The sequence below is a fragment of the Apiospora hydei genome (genome assembly GCF_038363865.1).
Source record: "Apiospora hydei strain CBS 114990 chromosome Unknown utg000007l_segment0_segment0, whole genome shotgun sequence".
Classification (NCBI taxonomy): Eukaryota; Fungi; Ascomycota; class Sordariomycetes; order Amphisphaeriales; family Apiosporaceae; genus Apiospora; species Apiospora hydei.
The window spans coordinates 184,434-204,552 of NW_027117366.1; the positions used below are offsets into that span (position 1 = coordinate 184,434).

The following is a 20,119-nucleotide window of genomic DNA, read 5'->3' on the forward strand; positions in this document are numbered from 1 at the left end:
TCCAGGCGGCAATCATAGTATCTACTTTCTCTCGCTCTGATAGACGCATTGGTTTGCTCGTGCTCTTTGATATATATCTCAAGGGCCAACCGGGAAGGTTCGCAAAGCAGTCCGCATGAAGCAACGGAAACTCTATCAGTCCCAGGTTTCAAGGAGTCAGGGACTCAGGGGCGCTTCCGCACTGATATCTGGATTCCAGTGGCTTGCAGTAACTTTCAGCGTCCGCTTGACCAATGGCACCACCCTCGGGGATGGGTCCGAGTATGAACAGGGTTGCTCACTTCCGATCCTGCCCACACCCGAACAATGAATGGCCTTTCCTGATATGGCCTCACGATACTGCGGCAATACCACTCGATAGGGGACCTCGGGGATACCAGTGTGCCCTGTCGAGCCGCGCGAAACCCCAACATCGGACCGCAAGCGTGCAAGCTTCGTTTCGTTGCGCTGTGTGCTGAGTGGGGATAGTTTATCTTGAACACCGGCCACGTCGGGGTCTGCGGCAAACGAGTCAGTCCACCCGCGTTCAGACGAACCTTGATGTGTCGAACTGTGGGGACGTGGCGGCTGACGGGGGTAGCTTTTTCCTTGTACGAGCTCGCCGAAAGACAAAAAGTGCCTGCCTGTTCTTTATTACTCAACTGGTCTCTCTCTCTCAATGCCTTGCTTTTCCCTCCAACTTTGTCCTTTTTACCCCTCCCAGTGTGCGTCGAATCCAAACCGCCCGGGCGAAACCACCATGACTCCCACGGAGCAGCAGCGACCCCTTCCACTGCAATGACCTGTGAGGAGAAGACCACCGCCGCCACGTCCGCCTGCCCCGAGTATCTGAACGCGACGATCGCGCAGCTGAGCCAGGCCCGCGGCTTCCTGATCCCGCCATGGTACCGCAGCGAGCAGCCCAACGAGCTGGGGCTCCGGATCGTCTGGCTCGTCGCCGGCCTCACCCTCCCGCTCGCGGGCTTCACCTGCGTCAAGGCCATCAAGCACTCGTGGAGCAGCTACAAGTCCAAGCACGCGTACAACCCGTATATCATCATGGTCTGGGCCGTGTGGACGACGAGCGTGGGCATCGGCATCGCCTCGTTTTTGTTCTTGACGGGGACCGCGCCGCCTAGGTAAGGCATTGCCTTGCAGTGGTCTCGAGGAGTTTATCAGGAGCCGGATGATGACTAACATAATGTCTGAATACAGTTTTTGGACCTTCTTTGCAATCCGTATGTGTTCCCCCCACATGCTACTACTTGTGAAGCCGGATAGCCTGATGATATGATGACTGAACACTAACGAACTGTCGATGACATAGTGATCTTCTGGCTCATTCAGATGCAGTGCATCCTCCAGATCGTGGCGAACCGGGTCTCGGTGCTCATGGCCTCGCAGCGCGAAGCCCGGAACGTCAAGCTCGGCATCCTGCTCATCATGACCTTCCTGACCTTCTCGGTCGCCTGCACCTGGATGCCGGCGCGGCTGCAGATCTCACCCTACATCATCCGCGTCAACGACGTCTGGGACCGCGCCAGCAAGGCCATTTTCTCTGCACCGACCTCGCGCTCAACATCTTCTTCCTCAAGACCGTCTCGCGCAAGCTCATTTCGGCCGGCCTGACCAAGTACAAGATCCTGTTTCGGTACAACGCCTGCATGATCTGCATCTCCATGCTGATTGACGTATGTCGAACCTTTGGCTTACCGGGGCATGAAGATGATGGTGGATGAGAAACTGACCTCTTTACTATGTAGGCCTCCTATATCGGTGTTATGTCCCTTCAATCGCCCGTGACGTGAGTATTATCGTGCATCAGCTCTGGTGCATTCTCGTCTCACAGCCTGATCCCGGGTCTAACTGTCGTGTGCCTCATCAGTTACTTCCAGTTCAACCCCCTGGTTCTGCTATGGAAGCTCTACATCGAGCTCAACCTGGCGGAGCTCATCGCCAAGGTCGTGCACGCGTCAACGCCCAACGAGGCATCTAGGCAATTCGAGAGGCAATGGGGGAGCAAGATGGAAACGTTCGTGTCGGCGAGGCACGTCCCGCTCACCACGGACGTCGATTCCGAGAAAGGCACCGTCGATTCGTCTAGGGATAGCCCCGTGCCGCCGGAGAAGGGCATTATGAAGACGGTGGAGCTGCAGGTGATGATCCAGCGGCGGACGCACGACATGGTGGGGGATATGGAAGATGGCTCGGCCTTTATCTGACACGGGATTGGAGGTATGGTCCACGATAGACGAACGGGCTGCCACTTTGTTGACCAAGAGTAATGTTAATGCGGAAGAGTAATCGAACTGAACTGGCAACACGAACTGAAAGCATTGACAGCACGCTTGCTTGCAACTGATGCATTTGACATATGAAACCACTATCCCAACGATTGCAATTATCGATGGCCCCGGGCGATCCAGCTACCACAAACCTCTTCCAGTCCTCGTATGCGGCTTCCTTATCCCAAGACTATATCGCGGCTATTATCACCGGTTATATAGGAACGCCTGTAGATAACAGCAGTCACCCCTTGCAGGTTCTTCGATGAGCCCCCACCCTCATCCGTGCTTGCTTCGGGACATGCATGCGTTCGTTCATATTAGCCTGGCCAACCCCTTGCACGCAAGGCAGTTCGTAGCAAACTTCTCAATCTAGGTGTTTAATATACGTCTCCCCGGCTCTGATAACCCCTCCTCCTACATATCAATGGATCTACCAATTCTTAATGCCGCCATTTCCCGTTATCTTAACTCCCCGGGAGTTTAGTAAACCTCAAGTAGCTATCATCGTTACTGGAATACAGTGCTGGCAATCTCTCTCCTACATCTGGTCGTTCAGACATCGCAGAATTACACACATCTAAACAACCAGATATCTCTTAATTTACAGCTGTTCACCATGCGACCAACAGCCACCGCGATACTCGCGCTTGCGGTTCAGTCATATGCTGGTCTGATCCGGATGGGGTGCTCCCAGCTCAACATTCAGCGGATCGACCCCCTAGTGACGCCAGGCGCAGCCCCTTCGCCACACCTTCACCAGCTCATCGGAGGCGTACGTATCATCCATCCATCGTCTCCCTCCTATCCCCCAGAGCCTTCAATCTGTACTGAACATATGTCGTGCCGCAGAACTCGCTGAACATCACCATGAACCCCGCCACCCACGACCTCCCCTCCCTGTCCACGTGCACCACCTGCCAGGCGGCGGACGACTTCTCCAACTACTGGACCGCGGTGCTCTACTTCCGGGCCCGGAACGGGACCTTCCACCGGGTCCCGCAGCTGGCGCCCCTGGGGTTCGAGGGCCAGGCCGGCGGCATGACGGTCTACTACATGACGGGCCAGCTGGCCGACTTGGAGCAGACGAACAAGGCGACCGCGTTCAAGCCAGTAAGTAGATCCCGCGAGAGGTCGCAGTCTTTACAGCTCTGAGGAGTTTAGTGACTGACTCTTGGGGCTGTTAGGGGTTCCGCATGTTCGTAGGGGACATCAACGCCAAAACTTTGGAAGCGGCCTTGCCGTACCGCCAGCTCACCTACACTTGCCTGGAGGAGATGTCCACCCGGTGGCCCGAGACCAAGTACTTCCCCACGAAGCCCTGCCCCGCCGGCATCATGGTTAACGTCCGGTTTCCCACGTAAGTACTCGCACCCTTGACCATAGCACAAGCATGAGATGCATGAGTCCTCACGCCACTATTCAACATGCAGTTGCTGGGACGGTGTTAATCTGGACTCGCCGAACCACATGGACCATATCTCATATCCCGAGAGTGGTACCTTCGAGTCGCAAGGTCCATGCCCGTCAACGCATTCCGTCCGGCTGCCGCAGCTGATGTACGAGGTCATCTTTGATACGAAGCCGTTCAACAACCCGGCAGACTGGCCCGATGACGGGTCGCAGCCCTTCGTGTGGAGCTTCAGCGACACGTGAGTTTTCTCTGCAGATATCCCGCAACTACTTCTTCTGCCCTCCCCGCAAGCCGCCCGGGAGCGAAGACTTAATGTGGCGAAAGAGAGAGACGTCCATGACAGATTGTTGACCATGATAACGCCGATTCAGGACCGGCTACGGAACCCACGGCGACTACGTCTTCGGCTGGAAGGACGACGCGCTCCAGCAGATCATCGACGAGCCGTGCTACGTCAACTGCCAGACGATGAAGATGCAGAGCATCGAGCAGATGAATGCTTGTACCTTGGAGCCGCAGGTGGTCGAGGATATTGATGGTTGTGAGTGCAGGCTGCCCCGCACAGCACCCCTCGTTTCATACACACTTGATTGACATATTGCGCAGGGGTCAACGAGATTCCTGGGCAGAGTATGGGAATGCGAATGCAAAAACATTGAGATGGCGAATTGGAAATTCGCTGACTATCGGGTTATGAGGATGGCTGATTGGAACGAGGGTTAGCTTCGAGGCCATTGAATGTTGGCTGGGATTGCGGGGATTGATTGACACCAAACGCCTGAGACCAAGAGACTTCGGGATTCTGATGCTAGTACTCCGTAATGCCTATCTGAAATACCATATACATCGGATCTCGAGCAAATGCAACTCGCACTCCCCTTTCGCTGTGCTACTCGTTCTACCCCAAGCCCGCCCGGTACATATCATGCAATTGAAGATCAACCGCCCACCATGCCGACCGAGCAAAACGAGACCCGCCTCCCGCAAAATGATTCGCCGACTACATCGTCGTCACCTACCACGCCAGGTGGAATGGGAAAGAAAACCAAAAAAAAAAAAAAAGTAACGACGCGAGCAGGATTCGAACCTGCGCTCCCGAAGGAAATAGATACCTAGAATCAAGGATTCAATTCTAGTCTATCGCATTAGACCACTCTGCCATCGCGCCTCTCCCCAGCTACGTTTTTGGGGTATGATTGATACCAATTACGGTGTTAACACTCGCTATATTAGTTACCAAGCTTAGCACGATTAACTGCTGACACCTTCTCAAATCCCAACCCCGAGCCCCTGATCTTGAGTCAATTGGTCATATATGATATGCCTCTCTCCACGCAAGCGCACTATCTTCAGCCCAAAACAAAACGTGCAGATTGCCGCCAAACATGATCGCCGATCGGTCGTCACAATTGAAACATCTTGCAATGTTAGACAGTATTGATTGTAGGTTGTCTATTTCATACGCAGGATCATTCGATTCAAGAACGCCCGCAATTGTCTAAACCAGGAACACTGTCTATCGCATGGTTGTGTGACATCTTCCTAATGCTCCCACCGAGACACACCCGGCTCACATCATTCCGCTTTCCCTCTAGCTGGCATGACAGTCGATTGCACGAGAATTTTTCCACTTATCGTCAACGTCGTCGTAGGTGCCGGGCGTGTAGCTCTTCAGCCCCGATTGGCCGCATCCGCCGCTTCTGGGAACACACACGCAACGACTGGGTTAGCAAGATGGTCGTTCGTCATAATAACCACATGTATCGACCGGTGGGATTAATATGTACTTACATGGACAGGCTGCATGAATATCCGTCGAACACCTTGATGGACTGGGTTTCGTGGGCCGTCAACTCTGGGAAAACGGGAGTTCACTGTCAGCGACGACGCACCGCCATCATTTGGGGCGGGATGCGACTAATCGTGGTGCTTGGCTGTGTACTTACCGCAGTTGCCCATGACGCTCTCGTTGAGGGTAGTGCAGGCGCCGCCCATGTTGATGGCCGAGCAGTACTGGACCATCTCACTGCCCGAAAAGCCGGAGTCGATGTTGGCGGGCACGGCGGCGGCGACGGCCGCGAGAAGGGGGGCGACGAGAATTCCGACCTTCATGTTGGCGGGTATGCGCGTTGGCGTCTCGATGATGGGGATGCTTCGTATCTGGTGTGTAAAGGCAGTCGGAACGAGAGATGCTGGTGTTGCATTGGTGTAGAAGAGGAAACATTAGGGTCAAGAGGTGTGCTGGACGAAATCTTTATACGCTCCAGGTTGAATTGAATACAGCGAGGACTCATTATGTTCAATTCGGCTACCTCGTCTACGACGTCAAAATTGACTCATATTTGACATCGGAGGAAACGGTTTGTGATAAACCAGCGTTAGCTTGTCAGCCACTGAATGGGCAACAGCGCACAGCACATCAATGCTACCCATAGTGGCCAATTCCTACTTATAGCTTATTGCAATGATACCCCTCTGTGTGATGAAACTCGTCGTCGATGGTATCATAGGTGCCGGGATTGAACGTCTTCGCGTCTCCATAGCACCCGCCCTCCCTGCATGCCCCCAATGTCGTCAGCTAAGTGTGTGTTTCTGGACGGTGTTATGCTGTTAGATGAGCTCACTGATTCAGCGTATGCAGCGTGCACTGGTATCCTTGGAAGATCTCCAGGGACTCGACAGCGTCCCCGTTCCCGGGTGGCCCTGAAAGAAATGAAAGCGGCCAGGTAAGTAAGTACAACGGCACATTCCATTTTATTTTCTTGCACAAATGTCGGCCAATAGCACTGATCAAATAAGGGCTTCCAGTACTGCTCGAGGTACTCACAACAACTGTATGGGTTGCCAGTGTGGTCTTTTAGCAGGTGGCAGTCCCCTTCCATATCCGGCAAGGTGCAGTATCTGCCCGCTGTGAACCAGTAGTCGTCGCGAGCGGAGAGGGCGTTGGCAGGAACAGCGGCGGTGGCCGTGGCCAGCAGAGCGATCATGTTCAACATGAGCTTCATGTTGGGTGGAATACGTCTTATGGCGTCGATGGGTGTGTTTGGGGGTCTGGGGGAATGAGTGTTGGGTTGCGAGGGATCGTAGCGGTAGTCGGACTAATGGATGTTGTTGGTGTTGTACTCATGAACTTCTTTTCGAGATGCAAGTCCGTAGGGACAAGATATTTATATACGCAAGGCGACGTGTGAATGCAAGGGAACAGTAGGTGTTGTCTCTCTGGCCCCTGGTGCACGTAGCAGTCATGGGACACCGCCATGTATTTGTTTCCTCTCATATATCCCATACGTCTTGTCAAATTATATCATTCGGCTGCTTGTATGCGTCCGTAAAGCTTGGTTCATGGTCAGAACCTAGCGGCAACGCTTCGACAAGATGGTGTTGATTATTGCTCACTAACAGCCTACAAGACACCTCAATGACAACCGCCCATGGCCAGTGTAGCAATGAAAACGAACGATGACACCGACCATATATTTGTAAATGGCTATTATGCATGATAGTGAATATATTTATACCAGCATTCTTTTAGCCAAGATATAATATTGCGATGTTCCTAATCAAGTTCTTACCTGAGTTATCCAATGGAAGACCACCTCTGGATTCCAAACAACCAGCCTTCATCGTGAAAATCATTATCAATTTCTCTTCTCATCTTGCTAACGTCAGCAGCATAATACTCTCTATCCGAAATTAACTGCTTCGCATGCGGCGGCCCTTCGAGTGTCTACCCTGGTCCTCCACTGAACGGCTTCTGTTGTAGCCCTGTTACCGACTCGGCCCGCTTCGTCGCATGGAAGCAATGCGACAAGGCTCGGACAGAAAGCTGTTACTTTCATTAATCAGAAGATGACTTTTGTGTTGACTGGCAACTTCCAATAACGGTCATCGTGGCTTTTGCAACTGTCACGGCTCTGCTTTTGGATCAAGCACAAGGCCCGGGGCCAGGATCAATGGTTTGTCGGACGGATACAGCGACATGAGAAGCATCTTATCGCCCACGGACAACACACTGTTCGGGGCGGACCATGGAGCCCTGTTGTATGTCTCACCTGGAAGGATACGGTAGTGCATAATCGACCTTGGGTCATAGCACGTGGCCGCAAGGCTGCTGAGCGTGGCGTAGTTTCGGCGGAAGACGTCGTCGGTGTATCTATATTGTCGTTTCAACTCCGACTTATTCCACCGGATTCCGGAGTTCGGGTGTTGATGCTGATGCTCAAGACCCAAGGCGTGCCTGAATTCGTGCAGGATCATAAACTGACTCCAGAGTGGTTCCGAAAATACGACGCGCAGCCGCATGGTAGGCTCGTTAGGATCATCGTCCTTTCTCCACAGGCCAAGCCGACTATTCGGAGGGCCCGTGCTGGTGAAACTAATGCGGATAGTTGAGGGACCACGGTTGCCATGCTCCAGGAATTTGAAACGGATCAGCATGTCAACAGCGTGGTAGTGCGATTCGACAAGGATTTTCACAAGCTCTCGTTCTTTATAGCTACCGTTCAGGAAACACACCGTCGCGTGAACCTTTGCGCGGGGAGCTTGGCGTATGCGGGTTGTTTGATCTGTCCGAGTGACTTGGTGTACGAGAGTAGGTTGCTGTGTGCGGGCTGCTTGTTGATCACGAAGTTCTTGCCGGTAGTCATAGTACAATAACATTCCCGCCACCGCTCCTGATAGTATAAATAAGATGATGCCGCAGAGGATTCCATCCTTAGTAATATGGGCGTGTATTGCTAGCATTGCGCCAGGGATGCCTTACTTTCGTGCTTGTTCCGTCTCGTGAGATAGGTCGTTGAGCGTTTCCCATCCTGATTATGTGAGCTTGTATACACCATATGACATGGAAAATAGCTCAGATTGGGTATCATGTTACGAACGGTGTAGTTGTTCTGTCGAATAGAAGTCGATCATTGCAATGCATGTCAGCTTGCAGTCATACAAAATCATCTCGAAGATGGATATGCTACTTATACAGCATTTGGAGGCCATTGCCAAAGATTTGTCTTGCTCCTGAAAGATTCAAATCGAATGGAAAAGATGTCTCGGGCAACCCGCCAGTTTCAAAGATATACGAGGACACTTTGGTCTATAGTAAATGGAGCAGCGACTCTCCCGTACCAGACCCTCCGAGTCAACAGAAACACAAAGGGGATATTCTTTGAAGTCTTCTCGATTGAATTTGAAAACTTCTGATTCGGTCAGTCCAATTCTTTCCTCCAGCTTCGTCCAAGTCTTCTTGTCAAAAAGGACATAAGACAAGAATACGAGAGACAATTTTCGCCGTCATGGTCATGGTATCCGCACCAATGTCCGTCCACGACTTGGGATATCACTTCCTATATCAAGAGTTACTACACTAGCTTATGCACCACACGGGACTTGCCGGACACTTGATGTTCTCGGCATAGGCTACTTCAGCACAGGTGTGTCGAACTTCAGTAGAAATGTGTACAGCCAACTATTTGTTACCAACAGAGTGGTCTGGTTACAAATCGCCTTCCCGATAACAGCCATTTCTATGCCATGATTGACCACCTGTGCTCTCTGCCGCTGCATGATTCTAGGCGACCAGCTAGCCATCTATCTCCACTACCGTGTTCGTCGTAAGGAATACCACGTTGACGGCGGCATAGCTGTTCGGATAGGTTATGTCAGCGATATTTTGCTGCTCATCGCATACTAATACGCGTATTCGCCGGGTCGAAATACCACTTCTTCACTGTCAAAGGTAAAGAAAAAGAAAAGAAGGGCCAAGAGGAGAAACCATCACAGTTCGAAATCACGTACGCCGAAGTAGCAGCAAAGACCTCGACCATGCGTGCGTTGGTCATGACGGCGAGAGCCAGGGCAAAGATGGCCGAGGCGATCACGATGAGATACAGCTTGACGAGGTCGTCGCGGATGAAGTACTGAATCACGACAGAGACGGTGGGGAGCAGCGAGGCGACGACGGTGGCGATTACGCGAGCCGTGCCCGCGAGCCAAGCGTCGCTGTACTCGTAGATGCCGTGGCCGATGCCGAGCTCGGTCTGGTCCTGCTTCCACATGCGCGTGTGCGCTCCACAGTCAGCCAGCAGCCTCTCAAGCCGTAACCTCCTTTTCCTTTCCTAAAAATAGAGGATGAGATGGATGGAAAATCGAGAAGGGTTCGTTTATATCCACCTTGGCGTTCCTGCCAAACCACCCGTGCCACCTGGACACAAGTCCATCGTGGAACCAGCCCGTGAACAGATCAGGGGCGGTCCGGGCCTTGACGGCGACGAGATCCCGCTCGCGCTCCTCCGAGTACGAGTTGCGGTCGGCACCCACGAGGGGAAGTACCCCATGCCCGGCCGCATCCACCACTCGCGGAGGAAGCTGATGTCTTGCGGGGCCGGGGCGCCTAGTCTGGCGATCTCGGCTTGCTTCAGCAGCGTGTCGTCTGCTTCTCCCATCGGATATGACCCAGGATTAGCTCTCAATGCCAATGGCTCGACGGTCGGTGGTCGAGGGAACTGCTGACTATATTGCTCGAGTTTCTCCCGGATCTCGAGGACCTTATCCCACTGCTCCGCGGCTTCCTCGTCGTCTTCGTCGTTGTCATTATGCTGCGAGAGCGACCACCAGTCCCTGGCATGAAAGCGCCGTTCCGGATCCGCGGCATCTCTCTTCGCGAGGATCTCGAGCTCTTCTTCCAGATGCGTGAGCTCGGCCTGGAGGTAGAGCAAGTTCAGGGAGTTGAGCCGGCGAAAGCGCCGGTAGATGGCGCACGTGTCTTGGCATCCCATCAATTGGCTGATCTTGGCGTATCCCTCCATCCTGTGTGTTGCTGCGTGCGATAACATAGTATGAGATGATGCATAGTTAGCTCTGGTCGTTGATCCGGCGACATTCTTGGAGAACTCTAGCTGCCCTCGCAGCATCTTAGTGGGAGCATTTGTGATTTGACGATGTTGCGTTGGGCCGCAGCAAGGCATTTTCACGGGCTGACACAACTCGGGGAATTTAGGGGGTCTCATTGGCGAATGCAGGCGATGCATTGATGGCGTGCATTGCAACTTCACCATGGTGTTCGCGGGCGCGCAATGGCATTCACCTATGGCAAAGCAGTGCCGCCCCCCACCACCATCCCTCATGAACGGGCGAAGCGCTGCAGGAGGTTGACAGGATCTTGGTTTGGGCATCAATCGGTCTGGCTCCATACGATCTTCCTCCGCAGGCGCGCATTCTTTCCAGGCAACCAGGCTGCCTTGAGACATCCCAAAGGGGCAATCCACTTAAGCTGGCTCCGGATCGCAGTCCGCGCCCCAGTTGTCAGCCGAAGCCTCGTCGGCGGATTTTATAGCGCAGTGCTCTCCCCCCCAAATTTCATGGGTCTAATCTAATGAGTTGATTTCTCTGAGGCATTCACTACTCCAGTGTTCCTGCGCATCGTCATTTTTCAGTCAGATCTTAATCTTAGTTCGTTGATACGTGGGTCCTGATTCTGACCGGCAATGGCTGCACCGTCCACCAGAACCCGCCCGACAGCGACCCCGACGGTGGTGGAAACCCACCACGGCGATCTGTGGGGCCGCATCTTGTTCAAGAACAACCGGGAACCGCGCGACGCGCGATTCCGAGACGACACGGGCACCCCCGTCAACTGGATCCATCCGAGCCTGGCGAAGCGGTTCAAATTGGAGATCGAGCAGCTCGAGGAGCGCGACGTCAAGGACTTCATCGACTTCCAGGGAGGAAGTACCGGGCCAAGCAGATCGTCTACTTCACCATGATGGGCCGGGACCAAAAGACTTACTGGGACAAGTACTACATCGCCTCGGAGAAGTCAAATATCGATGTGATTCTGGGCGAGGAGTTCGTGAATTCAAACGGTCGTGCCCGGGATGTTTGCGATACGGGGCCACACGCAGCTCCAGCGCGTGTGTTTGTGCTTGATAGCAAGATCACGGTACGTAAAACATGGCCATTCAATATCGCGTTTCTCGGCCATATGGTGGACCTTGGGCTCTGACGTCAAATGTGCCAGAAAACCGACAAGGAGCAAATGGACGCAGGAAAGGCCAAGAATGACCGGGAGGCTCAAGAACTTGCCGAAAGAAAGAAGCGCAGGAGCCAGCGGGATCGGGAGGGGAAAACCAGCGGCGAAGAGTCCAAGTCGCGCAAAAGGGAGAACAATTAGCAATGGAAGGGGTATATGGCCGTCATGGGCCGGGCGGGTAGCATTATGGTTACTTTCCAGTGTAGGTGCCCGAGGATATCTACTCAAGTAGGTAATGGTAGTCTAATTGAGTGTCTCCTAAGTAGAGTAGCAGATTCTAATGATATACCCCACACACATATTGCATTTACTGTATCGTCGATATACGGATAATCAACGTCTAGCTTTCTCGGGTTGATTCCGTGACGTCAGCTCTGGTGCCGTGATCCATCAAGGATGGAAATTGGTATTCGCTGGGACGAGGAGGTTTGGAGGGGCAGCTTCATAAAAAGGCGTGTGAGAAGGATGAGGTGAGTGTTTTCAACACCCCACCTTCGAAAGCTCATCGCCACGTGCTATCCTCCCTTTTCTTCTTCGTGGAATTTATTTTCCCCAGCGATTGATTTTCTTTCTCCATGGCGCCTTTTGCGTAGAAGCTGGTTCCCGTACTTTGGGGGGCGCCTAGCTCTGTTGTCCGTGCTATCCCGTATTGAAGGTGTTGACTCAGGTCCTGTCAGTACCTTGGGCGGCACCACCTTTAAGCTTGCATCCCGTCTCTTTTCCCCAGACCAAATCCCAGCTGCTAGCAAACTAGCGCAGCCTTACAGAAGCTGATCACCCCCTGGGGTTGGCATGCCTGTCATGCCTGAATGCGACAACCCCCCAAGACAGGTCGCAACCCCCCGCTCAACCCGTCATTCAACCCTTCCATCCCTCAATTGTCTTCGTGACACCCCGCGGCCGGTCCATTCTGTTCAACATCAATTCGTCTCCCTTCCAATCGCGCCCCTTCTTCAGATATTGCTATTCAACAAGCAGTCTGTTCTCTCCCTCGCAATTAGTATTAGTCGTTAATAGCAGATGCAGGTTCATCGTTGATCCTGTCCTGCGATAGTCCGCGCGCGCGATCCATTCCCTAGTTCACCACAGCTGCCGGCTATGTCACTTGTTACGACGAACGCCCGACAGCCAAGGCCTCCGTCATCCTGCAAACTTCCATAGTCCCTAGCCGAAAATATCACCGTATCTATCGCCGGATATATATATATCCAATACTTCGATTCCGTTTTTGGTCTTCTCGGAGTGTGATGAGCTTCTTCTGGCGGTCCCCGCCGCCCAAGGCCGCCGTGGAGATCGGGGAGGGGTGTAAGCCAGGGACGGCGGCGCGCGGGACCGACCTCTACATCATCGAGCGCGAGATCCGCGACAAGCTGGACGAGGAGCCCGACTTCGACAGCCTGAAAGAGATGAAGGCGTACATCGAGTCGATGGATTTCCTGAAGAAGGACGGGACCACCGTCAATGTGTACTTTGTCGACGAGTGCATGAAGCACCATTGCAGAAGGAGAGTCGCAGGGTCGGTCGCATCGGGCGCATCCAGAACTACCGCGAGCGACGTGGGCTCCATCTCGCCGTCCACCCGGCATACGATCAGCTCCTCTGCTGATAACAGTACAGCTGCTGAGCTCGTAAGCCCTTTTCTTTTTCCTTTCTTTCCCTTTTTTCTAAACAACTGATGCTTCCCCCGTCGGCCCGTTGAGATTATCCACTGACAATTTGTATCTTGTCAATGCAGCAACAACACCTCATTCCGTTCCAATTGATGACCACAGATCGGCGGTGGCGATTCGTCATTGCGCGCAAGACCACCTCGGGCACCCAGAACTACATGTCGACCAAGATTGCCGGGCAATGCGGGTTTTCGAGGGAGCCCGGCGCGTCGATCGATATCAAGCTGGAGCTGCTCCGAGAACAACTCGATTGTTCGGTGCATGTTCGGGAGATGGAACAAGACATGCTCTTGACCGAGGCGCTCGTGGTGAGGTTCTCCTCATACAGAGCCGACTACCAGCTTGACGACTACTTCCACGAGTCAACGGTAACGTCTTGTAGGTTGCGCGCAGCTCGTTTAGTGGCATGTAGTTTGTCCCCAGTACAGAAGCTGACAGCAGTGCACAGCGTCAACGGAGACCGGGCTGCACCAGATATCCAGGGGCCATGACATGTCAAGCGCGCGCAGCCACGATGGTGCCTCCGATGCCGGACGGAGCAATGCGAGCCTTCGCAACGGAAACGACGACGACGACCGTGAATACGAGGTGGTTCTTGGTTTGGCCGAGTACCTCGCCGAAAGGAGAATGGCTAGAAGGACCGGGGAAGAAGGCTGACTTAGCCAGAGCGAGAGGTCCTTTCGCAACAGACGCGCAGCCGACTACACCAGTACCTTGTCTACCTTATTTTCGTGCGTGAGTACTGACAGTCGAGAAAAAATGAAATCTGACTTGTCGATGGGTGCCACCATAGGGCTTTCACTTCCTCCCGATGAGTACCGCCACCTATTCCCGGAATGGCTCTGCTTATGAGATTATCGGAGGCTTCGGCTGGTTCGACTTGAGGGGGCGCATTCAACGTACAAACATTCTGCTAGTCTCCCACTGCTATCGCCTGGTTTGTTCTTGGGGCACATGGTTTTTTTTTCTTCTTTTATGCGGGCGTTGAAGAGGTTGAGGAGTTGTCGATGGTCAGCGCCGGCGTTGGATATATCCGGGTCGAAAACAGGTGCGCGAGCGGGAAGCTGGACTTGTTTTTATAGATGGGCCCTCTCTTTCTTCCTTTGAAGAAGTCGTGCTTCCGCCTTCTTTTTGATTACTTCGTGTATATGATGATACCCCTTGAGTTGGACAGCAATGCATCGGGCATTAGCGACTTTGGTTGGTTCTGGTTTGGCATTTCTGTTTCCACTCTTCTGTCACTGGTCGGTCGGTTGTGGGCTATTGATTGATTTGGGGATAAACCTGGGAACGATGAATGACTCACTGAGCACTGGTGATCCGAAGATCCCCAGCGGCCAAAATGTCCAGCATCTATGGTATTGGTGGACTGCGGCGATAGGGAGTTTGCTTTTCCCTGTTTCCTGTCTTGATTTGGGCTACGTCATCCCATGCCATGTGTTGTACAGATTTGTTTTGATGCCGTTGAAGAAAGCCCCCAAGTAACTGTCAGGGCCCTTGCAGATGAGGGGAGGCAGCACAAGGCCTGCCGCCTGCCGCTGAGTGTACAACTACCTGCCATGGCTGACGAGGCAATAGCGATTGATAGATAGTCATATGCAAGATGTACATATACTACTGTACCTGTTCCTATCCGACCTTGTCATCGTACACTCGATGCACGTGTGGTCTTGAAGGGCTAGGCCACAGATTGGCCTTATCCTCTCCTTGGGATTTCGGGGCAGAAGTTGCCAAACTGCTTGCTTTGAAATCATCTGCATCTCAGGGACTATATTTCTGTTACGCTTCTTTCGTCCTGCTCCACACTCTTGGTTCTGCATCACTAGCACGTGGTCCTTAACCCTCCGCCACCACATCCCATGGGCATACACCTCTCCGGCTAAGCCATTGACATTTATCGGGCCGCTCTGGAGCCTTGGGGAGAATCGGTAGGCTATTCCTCTCGTCTTCCAGTTTCCTTGCAGTCAGCCTATTTGCGACGATAGTATCGCATCCCCGCTGCAGCCTACAAGGAAACGACAAGTCTAGAGCGGCATCCAGGATACTTCCGTACTCTATTTCGGCCAGAACACCATTGCGCCCTAGTCATACCCATGGAGATCGTGTCCATGGTTGGTTCCTCGGTGAAAGCGTACTCTCAGGACCTCCGTGTCGGGGCATTTTTGTCCGGAGTCGGGAGAGGGCCGACATATCTCTTGTAACGGGGAATGATCTCTGACAATAAGAGAAAGAGGCTCGGGATCAACTTCCCCCTTTTCGAAAGCATACATCTTCATATAACAATATGCCCCATTTCGGCCATGAGCACGACAGCATCCCGACCACAGCAGCGGAATCCGCAACCGGCCTCATGGACCCAGCTGATAACACCGGAGATTATCTTATCTAGGCCTCCATGATTACTTAAGTAGTACACCTACTTAGTAACAGTCAATACGATTTGTGGCATAGCCTCCATCGTATTCACTTTCTCCGAGACGGGATCGGGAATCAGCCAAGAAGCCACCCGGTGGCTCTAGAGCAAGTGCGCGCCCATGGGGGGTTCCCATCGTCCATCGTCCATCGTCCATCGCGGGGCCCTCCACGCGCACTGTAGCTATACGACATGTGCGCGAAAGCTTGTCGGGGGCCCCCGTATAGCAGTCGTTGAGGCAACGACAGCGCAGCACGTCCGCCCCACCCCGGAGCGGGGGTGCCGTTCAAAAACGAACAGTGGCGCATTCACGGTATAGACTCGAATGAGTACGAAACATTGAAGTGTGTGGGGTATGCGTGCATGCGCTGGTGGCAGCATGAGGACCCCCCGAGGACTCTTGCTCGTATTCGCCCACCAGCCCCCCCTCGCCCCAAGGATCCTCCGCCCCGCTCACCAAAAAGGGGGGTCCCGCTCGTAAAATTGTCATCGGACGCCGGGTCCGGTTATCAGCATCGAAGTGGACCGGACCGTTATGGCCGCCTCATCCCGAGAGGTAGCTAGCTAGCTCGCAGAAGTCGCCGATGTATTATCAGTGCCCAACGGCGGCGGCGGCGACACGATGAGACGCGGCCGCAGCGTCTGGTCCTGCACCGAGATAGCCGCCAGCACCTGGTACGAGGTGTGCGTCAGTCGCCGTATCCACGAACGACGCCAACAAACCACCACGTGGTGGACGAGCTGCAGGCAGTTTCAGCCTCCAACTGCTGACGGCCTGGCCAAATCCAGTGCCGATTGCGTACTCCCGTCTGAGTTGGGTGAATGGCCGGTATCAGATCGGAAGACCGTTGAAGCTTACAGCCCCCGACTAGTTAGTTAGGTATGCAATGGCTTTTTCTCAATCCCAGGCGCACAAGCCATGAGTAAGGAGGAATGAGGAAACTCGCCCATCCGGCACCCGGCATCAAGCAGTCTAAACCAATTAACTACCCGCAGACGAAACCGACGACTACGCAATGTCATAGACGTACACCGCCTCCTGAACAAAGAGAGGCGCCGCCACGGCCGCATCAAACGTGCACAATAGACATTCGCTAGTCCCCGTTGATAGTCTCTCGCCACCACCAGCCAGCCAGCCCGTCTGTCCCCCTTTCCCCTGACTAGATAAACCCTCCTCCAGTTGCCGATAGTCATGCGCCTCCACGAAAAGGCATTACGACTCGGCCACCATGACACGACGGCACAAACGTGAGGCGCACCATGGCGTGTAACATGGTGGCAAGTTGGGTTAATTGATCGAACGTTACTGAAAAGTGACAGCTCCTTCCGTAGAGACTACCCAGGCGCCCCAAACGGTCTACCGGCTTTTCGCCTTCACTTGACAGCGGCTTGGCAGCCAGCCAACCAGCCACTGGCTGTATCTGCGACCAAAGGCACCCCCAATACATATTTATCTAAGTGATTGCAGACAGTTATTTCCACCCCGAGACGACCCGAGGTGGCCGCCGGCGGGATGGGCTGAGGCGGGGGCTATTGAAGCAAGCAAAGCCACTGACCGTTGATAGAGATAGGACCTAAAACCACAAGCACACCACCGCTGCCACCACGAACGAAACCGACTCGCTTTCGCTTCAATAGTTCCCGCAAATATGGTGGTGAAAAGCCAGCGAGATAGTCCCATGACGAATAGACCAGCGAATTACGTTCACCCCCATCCCCTTGGCTGAGAGCCCTTTGCGGGAGGCCGCCACCCATATAAGTATATTGAATTGGTCGATTGACGCACCAATACCAGACACCAATCAATATCAAGTTGAACGAGAGCGAAAGCGAAATAACCCTTGCTCCCAGTGTGATTAAAAAGAACAGGCAAGTCTAGAGCGTAATAATGTTTCCTTTAATAGGGAGCGGCAGCATCTTTGTTTGCGGCACTGACGTAGGGCTAGCCACATGCAAACAAGGATCGAGGGGCCAACAGTGGTCTAGACCTCCCTCTCTCTATTTACAACCCTGAGCGTATGACAAATCAGATCTCCAGATGGGATGCAACATCGCTGTGCCGAACGGAACCACTAGAGGAATGCATGCATACGATTGAGCCTCAATAACAACATACGTATGGGATTGTACAGACTACAAAGTGAAGCACTCATCACAAATTCAAGATCACAGGGAGAAGGGACAAGTCGGAGAAGCAGTCTGAAGAATCATGAAATTTTTTTCATTTAAACCGTCTAGTAACGGGTGGAAAGACGATTGAATTCTACGTGAAAACATGCGCATCACCATGCTTCGTCGTACCTCACCCAGAAGCAGGCCCTCAACCGCCTCACGTCGCCCGGCATAACATCTCCGCATTGATGCTTCTTGGCCAATGCGGATTTAAAAAAGATGCCGTGCGAAAAAGCCCTGTCCATCCGGAGAAAGAAGAATCGAAGTGAAAAGTGGTAATGAAAACCGAGATCTTGTTGTTCATGGAAATCCTTGTTGACCCGAGACCGTTTGAACAGGGATGGCTTCCCAAGACTGGTAACGAAAAGAAAATTTGATCCGGGTTCCTTTTTTCTGAAATCACCAACCAACCCGCGCACGCCGTGTTCTCTATCATTGACTCCTGCGAGTCATCATCGTGATGCAAATGCAAATGTCGCCCGCTATGCACATATCGTGGTAGTTCGGCCAAACTGTATGGTGGAGGCGTGCCGCTGAGCTGCGCAGCCAAAATATGGTTGATAAAACAAGGCTGTGTACATGACCCATACACTACAAGAAGGGAAAATATGGCCGTGATTGCCACTGGCCAGCTGCCTCTGCTCCGCAAGGCACCGTCGGGGCCTCTCCGTCATGATGGCGGACGAAGAGCTGCTTAGGTGCTGGCGACGATGTTGGACTTGCCGAGGGGGCGCAGGACGTTCTTGGCATAGCCACCTCCCATGTTGCCGGCGGGGTAGTAGTTGCAGACCATGAACCAGGTATCCATAATGTCGTTCATGGTTCCCTTGGGGCAGAACTGAGCCTGGCAACCAACCTTGGTCGACTCCTTCCAAACGAGCTGGGAGAAGTGGCCCCACTTCTCGAAGTTGGTCATATCGGGAGAGGCCTCGCCGTAGTACGAGGGGAGGAACAGGTTAAGCTCTCCGTTGTACCACATGTCGGTGATGGCCATGTTGATGGCACCAACGTCTCCCAGCTTCTCGGCACCGCTCGAAAGACCCCACATGGCAATGTTTTGACCGTAGTCGGCATCACCTTGCTTCCTACAAGAAACGGTCAGTCTGTGGTCATTTCATCGCAAAAGGCTTTGGCGGTACTTACATGTCGTGGGCGTACTTGCAGCTGGCGGCAGTGTTGGCGGCGTATCCGGCGATTCTGTCGTCCCACTGAGCCTCGGGGGCGGAGTGGTTGGAACGGTGCTGGTTGTGCGAGTTGACAGCCGCAACCGAAAGCTTGTTGGCAGTGATGGGGCGGTTGGGGGTGGGTTCGATGGTAACGGGTTCGGGAGCCTTAACCGTAGGCAGGGGAGCAGGTGCCTCCAGGCCGGCAGAAACGGTGACGATCACGACGTCGGGCTCCTGAGGGGCCGGAGCAGGAGCCGTTGTCGGTGCCGGGGGAGGCGGCGGCGGGGCCTGGGTCTTAGGCTGGGGCTGGGGCTCGTCGGCAGTCACGGTGACAATGACGACATCGGGCTCCTGGGAGCAGCCTGCGGCTGAACAGCTTGCTTCTTGGGCGCGGCGAAAGCGGCCTTGACAGGAGGCTGTGTGGGAACGGGGGCCGGCGCGGGAGTCGGGGTGGCATCACCAGCAGTGACAGTGACGGTATCCCACACCTCGACAACATCGACCTTAGTGACCATGTCGCGCTTGTTGACGGGGCCGGCCAGGGCGAAGGCGGCAGAGGCGCCAGTGATGAAGATTGAGTACTTCATGTTTATGGTAGTAGTTTGGTTCTCGTAATGAGTGTCTAAAGTTGGATGTGTCAGTATTTACGATCACTGTGGTAGTGTCTGAATGGGCAGTGTAAGGGAGACGAATGAGCTGCCTGCGGGCCGCCTGTCCAAGATATAAATAAAGGAACAAGGCTGAGTGGCACAGCGGAAAAGGACAATAGGGACGCGTCGATCGGCAATCTAGAACGTGGATGCTGCGATCCATTGTCCCTTGCTTCCACGCGATCAAGTACCTCGCGTGACTCCAGGCCTTTATGGCAGTAGAATGAATAGCAAGCAGGAGCTCCCATCTTTGTTGGCAACTAGCGAACAAACAAGGAAACCCGGCCATCATACAACCGGTGATGGGCAATGGGAAAGGAAGAATGGGGCAGGGCGATGGGACCAGG

At 53.6% G+C, this 20,119-nt stretch overlaps 9 protein-coding genes across 9 annotated transcripts; 4 read left to right on the top strand and 5 right to left on the bottom strand.

Annotated features, from left to right (window-relative positions):
- Positions 1-777: 777 nt before the first annotated feature.
- On the top strand, positions 778-2,201 carry PG997_009103 (uncharacterized protein; the record flags this gene model as incomplete). The annotated part of the gene is given in 6 exon segments (XM_066813418.1): positions 778-1,118; positions 1,195-1,217; positions 1,307-1,506; positions 1,524-1,670; positions 1,743-1,783; positions 1,805-2,201. The coding sequence occupies 6 exon segments, from the start codon at positions 778-780 to the stop codon at positions 2,199-2,201; spliced, it is 1,149 nt and encodes a 382-aa protein (XP_066665380.1).
- A 682-nt stretch (positions 2,202-2,883) lies between these two features.
- On the top strand, positions 2,884-4,337 carry PG997_009104 (uncharacterized protein; the record flags this gene model as incomplete). The annotated part of the gene is made up of 6 exons (XM_066813419.1): positions 2,884-3,039; positions 3,117-3,377; positions 3,452-3,624; positions 3,698-3,916; positions 4,050-4,219; positions 4,285-4,337. The coding sequence occupies 6 exons, from the start codon at positions 2,884-2,886 to the stop codon at positions 4,335-4,337; spliced, it is 1,032 nt and encodes a 343-aa protein (XP_066665381.1).
- Positions 4,338-5,595: 1,258 nt separating this feature from the next.
- PG997_009105 (uncharacterized protein) lies at positions 5,596-7,302 on the bottom strand (the record flags this gene model as incomplete). The annotated part of the gene is made up of 4 exons (XM_066813420.1): positions 5,596-5,870; positions 6,506-6,776; positions 7,137-7,165; positions 7,251-7,302. The coding sequence occupies 4 exons, from the start codon at positions 7,300-7,302 to the stop codon at positions 5,596-5,598; spliced, it is 627 nt and encodes a 208-aa protein (XP_066665382.1).
- A 282-nt stretch (positions 7,303-7,584) lies between these two features.
- PG997_009106 (uncharacterized protein) lies at positions 7,585-8,115 on the bottom strand (the record flags this gene model as incomplete). The annotated part of the gene is made up of 1 exon (XM_066813421.1): positions 7,585-8,115. One exon carries the CDS (start codon positions 8,113-8,115, stop codon positions 7,585-7,587), a length of 531 nt encoding a protein of 176 aa, XP_066665383.1.
- A 1,138-nt stretch (positions 8,116-9,253) lies between these two features.
- PG997_009107 (uncharacterized protein) lies at positions 9,254-10,637 on the bottom strand (the record flags this gene model as incomplete). The annotated part of the gene is made up of 3 exons (XM_066813422.1): positions 9,254-9,314; positions 9,469-9,739; positions 9,863-10,637. The coding sequence occupies 3 exons, from the start codon at positions 10,635-10,637 to the stop codon at positions 9,254-9,256; spliced, it is 1,107 nt and encodes a 368-aa protein (XP_066665384.1).
- A 108-nt stretch (positions 10,638-10,745) lies between these two features.
- PG997_009108 (uncharacterized protein) lies at positions 10,746-11,842 on the top strand (the record flags this gene model as incomplete). The annotated part of the gene is made up of 3 exons (XM_066813423.1): positions 10,746-10,769; positions 11,123-11,611; positions 11,690-11,842. The coding sequence occupies 3 exons, from the start codon at positions 10,746-10,748 to the stop codon at positions 11,840-11,842; spliced, it is 666 nt and encodes a 221-aa protein (XP_066665385.1).
- A 1,106-nt stretch (positions 11,843-12,948) lies between these two features.
- On the top strand, positions 12,949-13,862 carry PG997_009109 (uncharacterized protein; the record flags this gene model as incomplete). The annotated part of the gene is made up of 2 exons (XM_066813424.1): positions 12,949-13,329; positions 13,437-13,862. The coding sequence occupies 2 exons, from the start codon at positions 12,949-12,951 to the stop codon at positions 13,860-13,862; spliced, it is 807 nt and encodes a 268-aa protein (XP_066665386.1).
- A 4-nt stretch (positions 13,863-13,866) lies between these two features.
- PG997_009110 (uncharacterized protein) lies at positions 13,867-14,327 on the bottom strand (the record flags this gene model as incomplete). Its single annotated transcript, XM_066813425.1, has 2 exons — positions 13,867-14,089; positions 14,275-14,327. 2 exons carry the CDS (start codon positions 14,325-14,327, stop codon positions 13,867-13,869), a joined length of 276 nt encoding a protein of 91 aa, XP_066665387.1.
- Positions 14,328-18,650: 4,323 nt separating this feature from the next.
- PG997_009111 (uncharacterized protein) lies at positions 18,651-19,709 on the bottom strand (the record flags this gene model as incomplete). Its single annotated transcript, XM_066813426.1, has 3 exons — positions 18,651-19,041; positions 19,100-19,470; positions 19,533-19,709. The coding sequence occupies 3 exons, from the start codon at positions 19,707-19,709 to the stop codon at positions 18,651-18,653; spliced, it is 939 nt and encodes a 312-aa protein (XP_066665388.1).
- Between the last annotated feature and the right edge of the window lie 410 nt (positions 19,710-20,119).